This window comes from Oryzias melastigma, linkage group LG3, assembly GCF_002922805.2.
Source record: "Oryzias melastigma strain HK-1 linkage group LG3, ASM292280v2, whole genome shotgun sequence".
NCBI lineage: Eukaryota > Metazoa > Chordata > Actinopteri > Beloniformes > Adrianichthyidae > Oryzias > Oryzias melastigma.
Window position 1 is genome coordinate 13,112,147 of NC_050514.1, and position 12,652 is coordinate 13,124,798.

Genomic DNA, 12,652 nt, shown 5'->3' on the forward strand with positions numbered 1-12,652 from the left:
TGCTGCTGTTGCACACGTGGCGGACGTCCTTGAAGGAGCCACACTGGCAATGGTAGTGGAGAACCTATGACTGTTGTCACAGTGATTAGTCAAAACTGCAGTAAAGTTGCGGTGAAAATGTTAAGTTCCTTGGTGAGCAACAAATGACATGGTTTGCTTGAATTTGCGTTAATAGTTGTGATTGCAAATTCATGAAGGGACTGTCTAAAGATGGTTGGAGAGGATCTTTAAAGCTCACTATTTATACACCTATTTTCATAAAATTAAGTAATCTCAACTCATTTATGTGTAAAGAGGGGCTTGCTTCGTCCAGTTATTTTATATACAGTCTATGGTAACAATTTGAATTTTGCAAGCTGTTCTAAATGCTTCTAACTAGATCATTTTATTTCCTCCCTGTTTATCCTACATGCCATCAACTGCTGAAGTTATGGGTTGCTTTTGCCGGTTGTTGTTTTTTGTTGTTCTAAATGCCCTTTTTAACATTTTAATTTGTGGACTTTCAGAGAACGATGAGACTGGTGTGATGGACTGTTTGCTGGAAGCCCTGCAGTCTGGAGCCGCTTTCAGGGACCGCAGGAAAAGAGCCCCACGGCCCAGAGGTACGTCCTTCAGATACAGATTTATAACAAGTTCTTCCTGACAGATACTTTTAATGCAATTCTTTTACTCCAAAATGGCACTTTTGTTTTGGTTTGAAACCATGAGTGATTTTTTATGTTTACTTCTTGCTCTCCTGATTCTTTTTCTTCAAAAAAAGAAAGGAAAATACAAGATATTGGAAACATTTTGAATGAATGATTTTCCATTAAACCTTGGGTCTAGTAAAGCCTGAACCCTCAAGAATACATTTGCTCTTTATCTGGTGAATTTCTCAGCATTTTGACTCGTATCAACACTGTTTTTTCATGTTATTTTATTTATATATATATATATATGTATGTCTACTAACCTCCCTACAGAAAACAAGCAGCAGACGATCAGCCCCAGCTCCTTTCGCCAGGTTCTCAGGCCTGTTAACTATGGTAAAAACAAAGAAAATATCTAAAAAGAAACCCTCATGCTCAATCGGCTCCCTTCTTTTTTCTGCAATTTGAAATCAGCTTTTTGCATGACTATCTGCATTGTACTGCAAATTCCCTTTGACGGGTCATGTCCTTTTTTGTGTGTCCAGCGAGGCTTTCAGTCTTTTGTTTTTCATTTCTCTGCTGGAAAATGTGGAACTAGTAGACAAACACATTGTGATGGCATCGTATTCAGACTTTTAAAGAGGCAGATATGAAATGTTCTTATAGTAATAGCAGAACTGCTTGAAACATTTCAAGCTTAACTCTATTTCTAATTGGAGTGAAGCCTGTTGACATTTTTTTTATATATTATAGATGCATGCATGTCATTGCTAACGAAATGCTTTTAAAGAGTGTTGAAAGATTAAGTAATAAATTGAATATAAATCACTTGTTGCCTTTGGCGCATCATCAGCATTTGGCAGCCTAATGCTAATCTTTTCACTTTAAAAGGGTTAACTGTGGCGCTCGGATGAAACACTAATTACACCAAATTGAGTTGGCCTATTTCATATTTGTGAACTTCAATCGTTTTCTGCATTTTTAGCTTCATTTGTCAGAGATTTTCTGTGATTAAATCATCAGAGAGGGTTAAACAGATTTTCTGGGACCTTTTATTGCTTGTAATTGGAGTCCTGGGTGGGCCGGGTGCGAGCGCACATGAATAAAACTTTTCCACGCTCAGTCCACCTACATCATTGATGGCGATGACAAAGGGGCTCGCTCTGTTTTTCTGCCAGAGCATATCTAGAATTAGATTGGAAGGGGACGAGGGGGAGGGATATCTATGGGGTGGGAGGAAAGAGACAGATGGATGTGGCTGTAACATTAGAAATGGAGAGGACTTTTGTGAGGATGAGAAAAAGAAAACTAGATTCTGTTGGTAAAGGGGGAGATTAAGGAATAATGTGTGAGCAAACGACTGCACTTAGAGGATCCTTATCTGTGTGCGTGAGAGAGTTAGAGTTATGCTAAATGGGAATACTGGGTGAAAATTTGAAGTCATATCCAAATTATTAATCAATAAAAAGTCCACAGCGAGTTTCATGAGTAGGAAAGTGCTTGAAGGATTCCGATCCCACTGCCCCCTGCTGGCTGTTTCAGGCATGCTCTTGTTGTTTGAGAAGGCTTGAGGCTTTTGCCTGTCACTTCAGGCATCATATTCACTGCCATCCTCCCAGAGCAAACACAGCTAATTACTTTTCTCTACCCAGCCCCAGCACCAGCTCAGCTCTCTCAGTGCCCATTCATCTTAATTTCCCCCCTCTCTGCCATCTGCCTCCTAAATAACACTCCTCCTCATTTCCCTACCATCCCACATCCCTGCTGTCTTCTTCTATACTCTCATGGCCAAGCAGTGGCCCTCCCCATACATAATTGCCTGTTATTGGTACGGAGTCTCTACTCTTCAGTTCCCTTATTCTGCATCCACCCCCCCTCCACCTTTACTCATCCAGAGATAGCCTTAATTGCCCATGGTTTAGTCACTGGTGTGAGTTAAACCACAGGAACCTCTCGCTTTACTTCTGGAAGGGGATGAAGTTGAGATGGCACCACAAACACTAAAACAGCAGTTTTAAATACCTTTTAATAATAGATCTCAGAGGTTTTACCACACTCCCGCGGTGCTGCAAACAGAACTAAAGCAAAAACATCTGTGTCAGAACAATCGGAGAGGGGGGTCGGAATGGTCAGTCCAAAGAGGCACGATACCGCTGGTCCTTTAAACAAAAGAGCCTGAGGTGCAGAAGATTATTTGCTGTGCATAATCATAAAACTAAATTGCCAGTTTCATTTCTCCATATTAAGCTGCAGCAGTGACTCCCAAGCAGTTTTATATATTTTATTTTTTCAACAAAAATAGATTTTAATTTCTTATACTATTCTCTCTTTGTTTTACACAATTTCTTTGATTTTCTCTCTTTTTTTCTTTCCTCATGTTTTTTCTTCTTTTTCCTTTAGCATTTTGTTCTCTGTGCATTTTGTTTGAGGTCCATCTGTCTCATCTTTTCTCTAGGCCTACCCTTAACCCTTAGATGGGCTCAGTGTATTTCAACATGAGCCATCCACAGTGGTGTTTCTCTTGGCCTGCAGCCTCAGTCAGCCCATCTACACACACACACACAATTATAGCACACAGACACACCCCAGACTTTGGGGGGATGAAGGTAAGCAGGCTTTGCAATGGCTGGGTTAGGATAAGGCTGCGGAGCTCTGGGGCTCCTCAACACTCTAAATTGGATTGGGCTCCACAGAATGATGGATCGATAGTGGTTAACCGCACAGGTGTAAGTTCCTTATTGAATCTATAAAGCAGCCATAGCTTTTTAACTTTGTCCCTCTGAAAACATCTCTCCAGGCACCTTCTGGTCATTTCAACCCTCTGTGCAAGGTCTCATCAAAGGCTTTCTTTCTGCGACACTTGGATGCATGTGCCCAATGTAGGAAATCCAACAACTACACATTTTTACTGTTGTGTTTGACAGCAAGGCTTAAAGGGTGTGACACAGCTGGAGCCGGGGGTACTTTAGGAGCATGTTTGCTGGCTGTAATGCCCTCGTCCTGGATTGATCTGTTACAGAGAGTTAGAGGAGGAGCAGGATTCATGAACACTACATTTCTCAGGGCAATTACTTCAGATGTCTTTAGTAACACCTGACTTACCAATTATTATGTGTGACATAGCTCTGTACTAGAGCTTGAAATTGATGTAAAGGTCACTTACCAAGGTCTGTGAACCCTATTACTAAGTGAATTTAGGAGTTTTTTCCCCCTACTTTTTATTAAATGCATTAATTTATTTACCTAAAAAACAAACTTTAAGTAAATAGAGAGTTTTTTTTTCTTTTAGTTTTAATTTTTAAGTTGATTTTATGACCTTTTTGTTGAATTTTAAGCTGAATGTTCTGACTTTGTGAGCTACTATTCTGTAGGGCTTCAGATGTCTTGGGTATAGGTGCACATAAAAGCAGGAGATGACTAATAGGCTTAATTTGAGACTTATCTTAAAGTGTCTTTCTGAGGTGCCACTGCAGAAAATCATCAGGGGTGAAAACGAAAAGAATTTGAAGTTGAAATAAAAGTCGGAGAAAGTAGATCTGAGAGGACGTATGTGTTTTTGGTTCATTTTCGGTGTGTTCTCTCTACTCACTTGAGACTTTTCTAAAGCATCCGTACTGAAGTTCAGTAACTGTGGGGTACCGTGAAATCTGTCTTTGGTTTCTTTGATGGTTGAGTCTTCTATAGTCTTTTGTATATGGATTCTCCCACAGGGCTGCATTTCCTATATTATGCCCATGTCTCTTTATGTCATTATCATTACTATGAAAGAACATGTCGTGCGTCCAAACTTTTAGACTCTACTTTAATTTTTCCCACTTTTTATGCTCCTTTGCCCTTATAAGAAAGTTTAAGGGAAAAAAGCTATAAATCACCGAGATCAAGACAAAAACATGAGCAGAGAACCCTTAATCCACTTGAACTGATCAAAAATGTCACATTTAAAAGGTGTAAATATAGAACTTACTGATTTATCTGCACTGCTCACAATATATCACCCACATGTCTCGTGCAACCTGTCGGGTTTCCATTACTGTGACAAATTATTGTCAAGAAACGTTTCTTCTCTCTCACAGCCTCTCGTATACCTTTGCATGCACAGAAAACGGTCAAGTTAAACCACGTTTTAAGGATGAAAAGACAAAAAGTTGGTCTTGGGTTCTGAATCCCCAGAATGTAAAAAAAAACATTAACCTCAATGTAGAATCTAGCACACGCCCAATCCCAAAAAAATGTGCGAACGCAAGACAATTTACAGTTTTTTAAAAACATTTAGCGCTAGCTTTTATGCAGGCATATTTTGATAAATACCAGCGTATGATGAGTTATACGTTAATTCCCATGTGTTCTTCTTTCTCCTCTTGCTCTCACGTTAATCCTTCCTTTGTTAAAGACAGGAATGAAAGAAAAAAATAACAATAGAGTATTGTGACATTGAAGCACTGCTGAAACCAAGGTAATAGTTTTCTTGGCGAGCTTTCGGTCAGACATTTCAAAACCCTGTCTTTGTACAAGTACGTTGATGCATGCATAGCAGCCACAATTATTGCCACCGTTTTTGGGAAAACTCCTTTCACTTTATTTCCAGAAACTAAAAGTGACACAGTTACCATACCACGCATCAGAATCATTCAGTTTACGTTATTTGCATGAACACTTTACTGCTGTTAAGTCGTGTATATCTATTCAAACCTGCTTTTCTCAGTTTTAGAATCCATTGGAATTACTGTATGTTAATTGTGTAAATTGTTAAAGAATTACACCAATTCAAAGAACTTCAACTTTAGAGCCAAAGCTCCGGTGTTAATGGATTAAACAAATAAGACATGTTTTTTTTATTCATTCACAGCTGTTTTTACTATATGCTGAATTCTATCACTTCTTTAGATTTTGACATCTGAGTCTTATAGGTCATTGAATGTTAGTCGCTTTGGTAATAGCATCTGGCAAATAACTACCTCTATATCTGATTGCAATATAATGTATTATAGTGATATTTAGGATAGGAAGTTTCTTTAGTCATTTCCATTATGTCATATTAACCATAAATTGCTAAATAGGGACAAAAATGAACTCATAAGTCCACAAATGTGTTATTTTAAGCGAGTCGTCTCTTGTGTTTGTATAAGTTGAGGTTTTGTGTTTCCACTGCTGTGGAAAACCTTGCAGTGTCTCCTGCAGGGTTTCACATCCATTTTAACATGTGTATAAATGAGCGCAGATTTTCTCTTCATAGCTTCATAAGTTTTGCATTTGCACATTTCCACATCCCCTATGCAACTTTTTTTTTAGCATATAAATAATTTATAAATGAACTTCATTTTTTTTAGCATATGCAAAGTCTGGTGACAAACTGAATCACAATTTCTGTCTTACTGACACACCTGCTTAGATGATGACCTGTTGCAGATGAAAGTCTGTTCTGGTGGGGAAAATGTACCATGACCTGCCTTTGTTTTGTGTGGTTTGAAAGCTTGGACTGACCATGTTTGAGCCTGCACTCTCTTGTAAAGAAGAAACAGAAAAAGAACACCCTAAAAAAATGGCTAGAGTAATTAGAATAAGCCTGTGACTTAATAATTGAGGCTAAAGAGCAACGGTTGAAACATTTTTCTCATTATTTATTTAAAATAAAAAAATGATGTGAGCTGTCTTTTGTTTTTCCTTGCACTTACGCAGTTGCGTTTTCTTACACATGGAAGCGGCTCATTAAAATACAGTTTGATTTGCTGGTAATTAAGCATTTCTTTGCTAGTTATTTATTCTGGACATCTAACAAAATTCAAACATAAGCCCTTTTCTCTCACTTTTCAAGCAAAACAATGTGTCTTGTAAGTAAAAGATGTAGTGATTTAAGATATGATTTTTAATACCTGTTTGTATGTTTTACTGGACTTAAAGTTGTAGTTCCTGTTTCATCCTTAATGGAAAATGTAATTAATAAGCAATACATTTATTCCTAATGTTTTTATTCCCACTTAGAGGGATTTTTAAAGGAAACCAGCTCAATGGCTCGATTTCCAAACATATAGTGGCCTTAAAAAATATGACTTCCCAATTATTTCCAAATCAGAATTTAATTTGATTTTTGATTCAACCTAATTAATTCCGTTTAATTTTAAAATGTACATTCTAGAACCAATTTTGTTTTCTGAAAATGCCGTATTTTACCTTAAAATATACTAAAATTACTTTGAAAGATCTGTTCTGTGGATTTGATGATTTTATATTAAGTCGTCTAATTCAAGCTTGAATTGTTTAATCATTTTATTTTATAAACCCAGTCCTAATATTGACAGCTGTTTATGACATACAATGTTATCTACAGTGTGGTGAATAAAGTAACAACCTAAAAGTCATTGTTCACCCCCTTTGCTCTAAACAACTACAAGATAAAAACAGAATTTTGAGCTCCTGACTCCAAGCCATTTTTATATATATATTTTCCACTTTTTAGCTGAATCCTAAGCCGATCAGCCTCCACAGATCTCCACTTTTAGCTGGATTATGATAGAGCTGTGGCGAAATAAAGGCTTTGAGTCATGAAATAGAAAGTGTTGTTCATCATGTTGAGCCAAGGCCCTTAATCAGTCCATTCACACCCGCTCAGGCCTGAAGCAGTAGGTGAAGCTGCTAATGTGGGATTGCCATTCAGCAACTTGGTGAGATCCTCTTCTCTTTTGTTCTCACTTCTGTAAAATCTCATTTTCTGATATAGCAGATGAAAACCTCATTTGTAGACTACAGTGGCAAAAGAGGCTAATGTATGAAGCTAGACTTCTCAATAGTTTGGACCAAGTAAGATACACTTATCATTGTGTACACAGCACTTCATTATCTCCTACATTTTTTTTTCATTGTATGTGTTTGTGTTTCTTTTTCGTCTTTTGCCGTCTCCTCTGTGTCCCGCACATGAACCTGTTGTTTACATGAATGGAGCCTCGGCTCTTTCATTGGGGTGCAGTTATTAATGCAGGGAGAAATGAAGTCATTTTCACCATGGCTTTGTGCTAATTAAATTTTACAGGAGCCTTATCGCCCCTGCCGCACACATTCCTGATCCTCCCACATTTACCCGTGCCAGCAGCAATATCACACAGCCGACAGGGGAAGAAAAAGCCAAGGAGATAATTATATGAACGTATGTTGTTTTGGGAGAGAAGTGAGTGCTATCATACCTTTAAGTCTGTGCCTTTTATGAGGAGATGTGATTAAGTTATGTTTCTGCCATACCAACTACGGGTAAGCAGCATTACGAGTGTTTGCAAGACATTTCGTCTTACTTCTGTCTGTATCTTGTCAGTCATCTGGATCGTTTCTTCATTGCCTTTCAGCAAACTAGTTTTTCTTTCTGTGCTTCAGGCTACTATTGTAAGAAGTCACTTTGTGGATGTTAACAGAAAAAGCTCCACCCCTGTTTCATATGCTGCAATTGTTGCCACTTCCCAGTGTGGAGTCATAAAAGGGAAAAAAATCCATTTAGGTTATAGAACAAAAGCAAAATAGGTTTTTAAAATTGAACCTAATTAAGAATTTGCACTTTGTGCTTATTCTCTTAGGCTCCATTTCCACACAGAAGTGGGGGGATGTATCAAGTAGCTGCCTGAATATGATTTCCAACATGACATAATAGTGTGGTGATCAAATAATACCGTCTTTTCAAAAAATACCTCCTCACACCAGGTAGTCATTTCTGCTGCTCCACATCTCATCACTGATCAAGAACCCCCTGCACGCTTTGAAGGGAAGTTCCAACACCACCGTGTAGAAAAATCTGTTTGATTCCGAATCCCTACTGGAGTGTTGCATTTGGTTAGAAGCCGTTATGCCAACATGTTAGTGTCCACACACCGACTTCTTCAACCATTTAAATGACTACATCTGCGTGCTTTTAATTTATTAATTATGCATTCACACACTATTTTCCATATAGCCCTAAGGTACTGTGTCATTGATGTGTCCCTGACCACTAGGCTAAAGGGCTTCATTAGTCTGGCACTTGCTTTGATTAGCATCCTCGGGGGTGCAGATTAGCAGACAAGTTGAAGTGATACCATGGAAAAAAAAAATCACTGAACACTTCAGAAACATTTTTAAAATATACTGCATGTGAGATTTTTTACTCTGAAAGAAGTCATGAAAGACATTAAAACGGTGTGCATGATAAGAAAATTGTAGCTTGGCACTCTGAAACGTAAAGTTTTGACACTTAAGCCATTTGTCTTGATTATTATTGTTTTGTTTAATACCAGCTAGAAAAACAAACCTAGCATTATTTGATTGGTAGATTCCTAAGGAGAGCTTGCAAATTTCTCCAAACGTCCCCTTTCTCACGCAATTAATACAAATTCTACAGAAATTCAACAGTTAAAAAGGTGGGCAAATTAATGTTTTAGAATGACACTAACCTTACTCAATCCAAAGACCTTGGATTTAATTTACACATCTCCCCCTTTTTTGAGAAATGGGCCTATGAATATTAAATATTGCTTATAACAATTTAAATATATTTGTATTTTGTTCACTTTCATCTAATTAACAAAATACATTTCCTTGAAAATGCTTCTATCAGTAAGAAAATAGGAATATAGTAAGAATATATGTTTCTGAGCATGACGTGTCTCATCACTCAGTCACATTTGAAGTATCTGGTCGTGGATAGCTTTATTCATGTCTTCAGTCAGAACTTTAATGAGCAGAAATGTAGTTTTGGATGTGCATACTCCAAGAGGTTTTTTTTTTTTTTTTTTCCCAGGTAGAAATTCCTAGAACTTCTGCCTGCGCTGTAATAACTATACTTGACATTTCTCTCCTCCACAGCCTGTGGAGACTAGCACATGCTTTCCATTCCAGTTGAACCCATTAAAGCTTTTTCTTTCCTGCTGCATTCACCGACCTGTCCTTTGGCAGGGCTCTTCTGAATGTCAAAGCTTCCTATTTAGCATCACAAGAAAACAAAAATCAGAAAGAGCCGTACAGGAAACGAACTGGCTGCTGTCTAGCAAAGGGCAGCGACAAAAAATGATTTTAAGATTTCCTTTGCACCTTTGTAAGGGTTTTTTTTTTCTTTTTTCACTTTGCACATCTGTAGTTGAGACTATCTGTTTTTTAAATGGCTAAAACAAGCCAGAAACAGCTCCTTTCTTAAAAAAAAACATGAATAACATTCTACACCTCCCTACTACACAAACATTTTTACACTTTGATAGCACTACACCTAATATTAATCACATTGAGATTTTTTTTTACTAATTTTTATATTTTAAACCCACACATTTTTAATTTAATCAATTTTTAATTAAATGAATAAGAAATTGACAAGTTCAGTTGTTGATTGTTTTGGTTTTTAGGTCACAGTGTCCATGGTTAACCTTAATTTGTGTGGCATGTTCGTATATTATTTTTTAACGCTAATTAATTAGTCTGACTGTTTTGAATGATAATTTTAAGATGAGTAAAACCAGCTGTGTTTCCTCAGTAGTTCTATGTTCATCTACATTCTCGCAGACAAACCAGCGCTGATTCATATTGCGGTTCGCAAAAGCATCTTTTTGAAACGGTGGCATTTTGCATTTTTGTTAGAAAATTAGAAGTTGGCATATAGTGATACCGATTTTTAATTACCTTTTTTGCATAACACTTACAGCTAAGGGCAGCAACTATATATATATATATTATTTACTTTATTAAGAAATACTGAGAGCCTTCAAATAGAAAAATCAGATTTGTCAGGCTTGTCTGTATTTTGCTGAACCCTAGTTTATAGGGGTTGTTTCTAAAAGTTCAAGCATGTGAGGTTTTTTTTTGTTTGTTTGTTTTTTACTAGTGGTTTACTAGTGCACACAATTTGCAAATCCAACAAATAAAACAAATAAAAATAGATAATTAGTTATTCCATGAATAAAGTGCAGTTTAAACCCAGGATATCTGATTTCTTATGTTTTTTAGTTCACTTTCCTTGTTCTCCTTAGTGTTTATATGCAAAAAAGATAAATAAAAACAAGGAAGAAAATAAATGATTAAAAAACAAATCCATCGTCCAGCATTTGATGTATTTATTTGAGACTCTTTTTTTTTAACTAAATACCTGATGTCTTTGTTCTGAGTAAGGTTTCCAATGTACTTTTAAGTCTCTTCATTGTCTTCTTCTTTACCCTTCAGCTGCTTTCTTTAGGGGTCGCCAGTGAATAATAGTTATTCATATAATTAATTTGCCTCTTATTGTTTTGTCATAATACAAATGTATTAGTGAGAACTTAAAATAATAAATCAGACATAAGAGAATACATTTAAGATTGTTAAGATCTACTACTATGGAAGATCTAAGCACAAAGGCGCTCCTTTACAGTGGCCGACAGCTCAAGTCTTGTTTTAGGAAACTAACTTGAAGACTGGTCGGGTTTCTTGAACTCAGAGTTGTGAGGGGGTTAATGAATGAGGATTATCCACCTAGGAGGGTTTCAGATGGAAGAGGCTGACTGCCTGTAAATCATCCATCAGTGTGTGCAGCGACTTGAGCCTCAGCTCTGACAATGGAAGGTGTTTGGGCTGCAGGAGAGGGGGCATGATTTATCAGGGAGGTGAGTGATTATGCAAAGCCTCTGTACGTGAGAGATGGGCAGAACTAAAAGATGATCCCATATCGTTTCATGAAACATGCAAAGAATAGTCTACTGGTCCTGGTGAAAAATGGCCACATCACAACACTGGATAAATGACCTGTGCATGAGCTTAGGGTTGAAAAGGAATCCCTGTGAAGAGATTGGCAAATAAAATCACAATTTTTTCTAAAATAATTATGTCGAGTCAATACTAGTCTTAATGGTTGTGTCTTTTCTTAGTTGATTGCAAACTGTCCTTTCAGTTTGTCACTGACACATAAAAAAAAGAGTGACAAAATCGTGACTTTTTTGTTCTTAATGGGTGATTGTGTGTCTCAGGTGTTGCAAGGGAAAAATGATGAGCACCAAAATAGATCAGGGACAGGGAACAGTCTCTGATCTTCTTGTGGCAATGTAGAGGAATCAAAAATAAAACACTTAAAGTTAAATCACTGTGCTTTTCATGTGCAAATTCAACTTCACAAATTGACAGTTCATTTCAGCTCCTTAGAGAACTATTTGGGATCTTACTTTATGTCATCTTTTTCTTTCTTAAATGTAAGTCATTATTTTTTTGCTTCACTCCCCCTGCGTTGTGAAAGGCTCATAACTATGAAAGGGGTAAAGAAGTAGACACCTGCTTTGGTAAGCTTAAGTATTCCCTTTGAAGATTCAAACAAATAAATAAATATCAACAATGACTAAACACAGGCTTCACTCTTCTGCTTTTTCCACATTTCCAAGGCTGTTTATAGATGCTTTGAGTGTTGAGCGAAGTGCGAGAAAGTGGCACTAAGATAACATAATTTATCTGTGTCTGTGCCCTCAGACTTTATAAGTTTATGTCTTAATTGATTTATACCAATGTATTTCTTTGTAAAACTAGCTATAACTTTCAGCATTGTCAACACCTAATTGTGAGAACTGTGCAATAAGCACACTTTTGCTAATCACAACTAAATCTACTGATGCAGTTCTCTATTTGTCTTTTAAATGTGACACAAATAGGTGTTAAAAAATGGGAAGGCTGTGAAATTTAAAGAAGAGAAAAATAATGCAGAGTTTTATGGTTAACAACTGAAAGAAACATATGCAATTGCAATGCCTGTTGTGCTCTACCACAGTGAATGGTGACCAGATTCTTTTACAGATGCTGTTTTAGAACTCTGGAACCCAGAGCCTAACACTCTGTCTACTTTTGAATGTACCTCAGTATTTTCAATTTGAAAGACTAAATGCATGCTTATTTGGTATAATTTTAAATAGTACAACCTCTCGTATGGGACACTACCTTTATTTTGTTATTTTTTAATGTTGTATTCACACACTAGACATAAAATCATGCAAAAACAGAAAATTCCGTCTGGAAAAATGGGATTCATTTAGCTGTGGAAACACCAAAAATGTTCAACAAACTGTACAATA

General features: G+C 36.9%; 1 protein-coding gene across 5 annotated transcripts in view; it reads left to right on the top strand.

Annotated features, from left to right (window-relative positions):
• The window catches only part of LOC112160910 (protein diaphanous homolog 3), a 143,425-nt gene that overhangs the window by 95,463 nt on the left and 35,310 nt on the right, over nucleotides 1-12,652 (top strand). For 4 of the 5 annotated variants that reach the window (XM_024295804.2, XM_024295803.2, XM_024295807.2 and 1 more), the window contains 2 exons: nucleotides 507-602; nucleotides 963-1,025. In XM_024295804.2, coding sequence (XP_024151572.1) covers nucleotides 507-602; nucleotides 963-1,025 — 159 coding nt within the window. The remainder of the gene's footprint in view (nucleotides 1-506; nucleotides 603-962; nucleotides 1,026-12,652) is intronic. The other variant, XM_024295808.2, reaches the window with a different exon arrangement.